The sequence below is a fragment of the Leptonychotes weddellii genome, unplaced genomic scaffold (assembly GCF_054177405.1).
Source record: "Leptonychotes weddellii isolate Sample4059 unplaced genomic scaffold, ASM5417740v2 HiC_scaffold_32504, whole genome shotgun sequence".
In the NCBI taxonomy this organism is placed as follows: Eukaryota; Metazoa; Chordata; class Mammalia; order Carnivora; family Phocidae; genus Leptonychotes; species Leptonychotes weddellii.
This window is the reverse complement of record NW_027923268.1, coordinates 1-1,361: the sequence shown is the minus strand read 5'-3', so window position 1 is coordinate 1,361 and position 1,361 is coordinate 1. Positions and strand designations below refer to the sequence as shown.

General features: G+C 43.4%; 1 protein-coding gene across 1 annotated transcript; it reads left to right on the top strand.

Moving 5' to 3' along the window:
- Nucleotides 1–3: 3 nt before the first annotated feature.
- Nucleotides 4–1,347, top strand: LOC102730029 (transportin-1; the record flags this gene model as incomplete). The annotated part of the gene is made up of 1 exon (XM_081810681.1): nt 4–1,347. A coding segment is annotated over one exon (1,170 nt), but the record flags the coding sequence as incomplete, so codon positions are not given.
- Nucleotides 1,348–1,361: the final 14 nt, after the last annotated feature.

The following is a 1,361-nucleotide window of genomic DNA, read 5'->3' as shown; positions in this document are numbered from 1 at the left end:
TGCAGTGCCTTTGCTACCTTAGAAGAGGAGGCTTGTACGGAACTTGTTCCTTACCTTGCTTATATACTTGATACCTTGGTCTTCGCGTTTAGTAAATACCAGCATAAGAACCTGCTCATTCTTTATGATGCCATAGGAACTTTAGCAGATTCAGTAGGACATCATTTAAACAAACCAGAATATATTCAGATGCTAATGCCTCCACTGATCCAGAAATGGAACATGTTAAAGGATGAAGATAAAGATCTCTTCCCTTTACTTGAGTGCCTATCTTCAGTTGCCACAGCCCTGCAGTCTGGTTTCCTTCCATACTGTGAACCTGTGTACCAGCGTTGTGTAAACCTAGTACAGAAGACTCTTGCACAAGCCATGCTGAACAATGCTCAACCAGATCAATATGAGGCTCCTGATAAAGATTTTATGATAGTGGCTCTTGATTTACTCAGTGGCCTGGCTGAAGGACTTGGAGGCAACATTGAACAGCTAGTAGCCCGAAGTAACATTCTAACACTAATGTATCAATGCATGCAGGATAAAATGCCAGAAGTTCGACAGAGTTCCTTCGCCCTGTTAGGTGACCTGACGAAAGCTTGCTTTCAGCATGTTAAGCCTTGTATAGCTGATTTCATGCCTATACTGGGAACCAACCTAAATCCAGAGTTCATTTCAGTCTGCAATAATGCCACATGGGCAATTGGAGAAATCTCCATTCAAATGGGTATAGAGATGCAGCCTTATATTCCTATGGTGTTGCACCAGCTTGTAGAAATCATTAACAGACCCAACACACCAAAGACGTTGTTAGAGAATACAGCAATAACAATTGGTCGTCTTGGTTACGTTTGTCCTCAAGAGGTGGCCCCCATGCTACAGCAGTTTATAAGACCCTGGTGCACCTCTCTGAGAAACATAAGGGACAATGAGGAAAAGGATTCAGCATTTCGTGGGATTTGTACCATGATCAGTGTGAATCCCAGTGGAGTAATCCAAGATTTTATATTTTTTTGTGATGCTGTTGCATCGTGGATTAACCCAAAAGATGATCTGAGAGACATGTTCTGTAAGATCCTTCATGGATTTAAAAATCAAGTTGGGGATGAAAATTGGAGGCGTTTCTCTGACCAGTTTCCGCTTCCCTTAAAAGAGCGTCTTGCAGCTTTTTACGGTGTTTAATCTCATACACTTAAGCTGCAGTCCCATAATTAGGGGTCCTTCAGTCTTGGAGACTATGAGGGAGCCTCTGCACCCAGGGAAAATGTTACCCTTTACAGGGGGGAAGGGTAAACCAGTAGGGAATACAGTACAATCCCAACCCTACTGGGAGGGGCGGGAGGGAGGTGTTGCCGTCACTGTATTAAGTC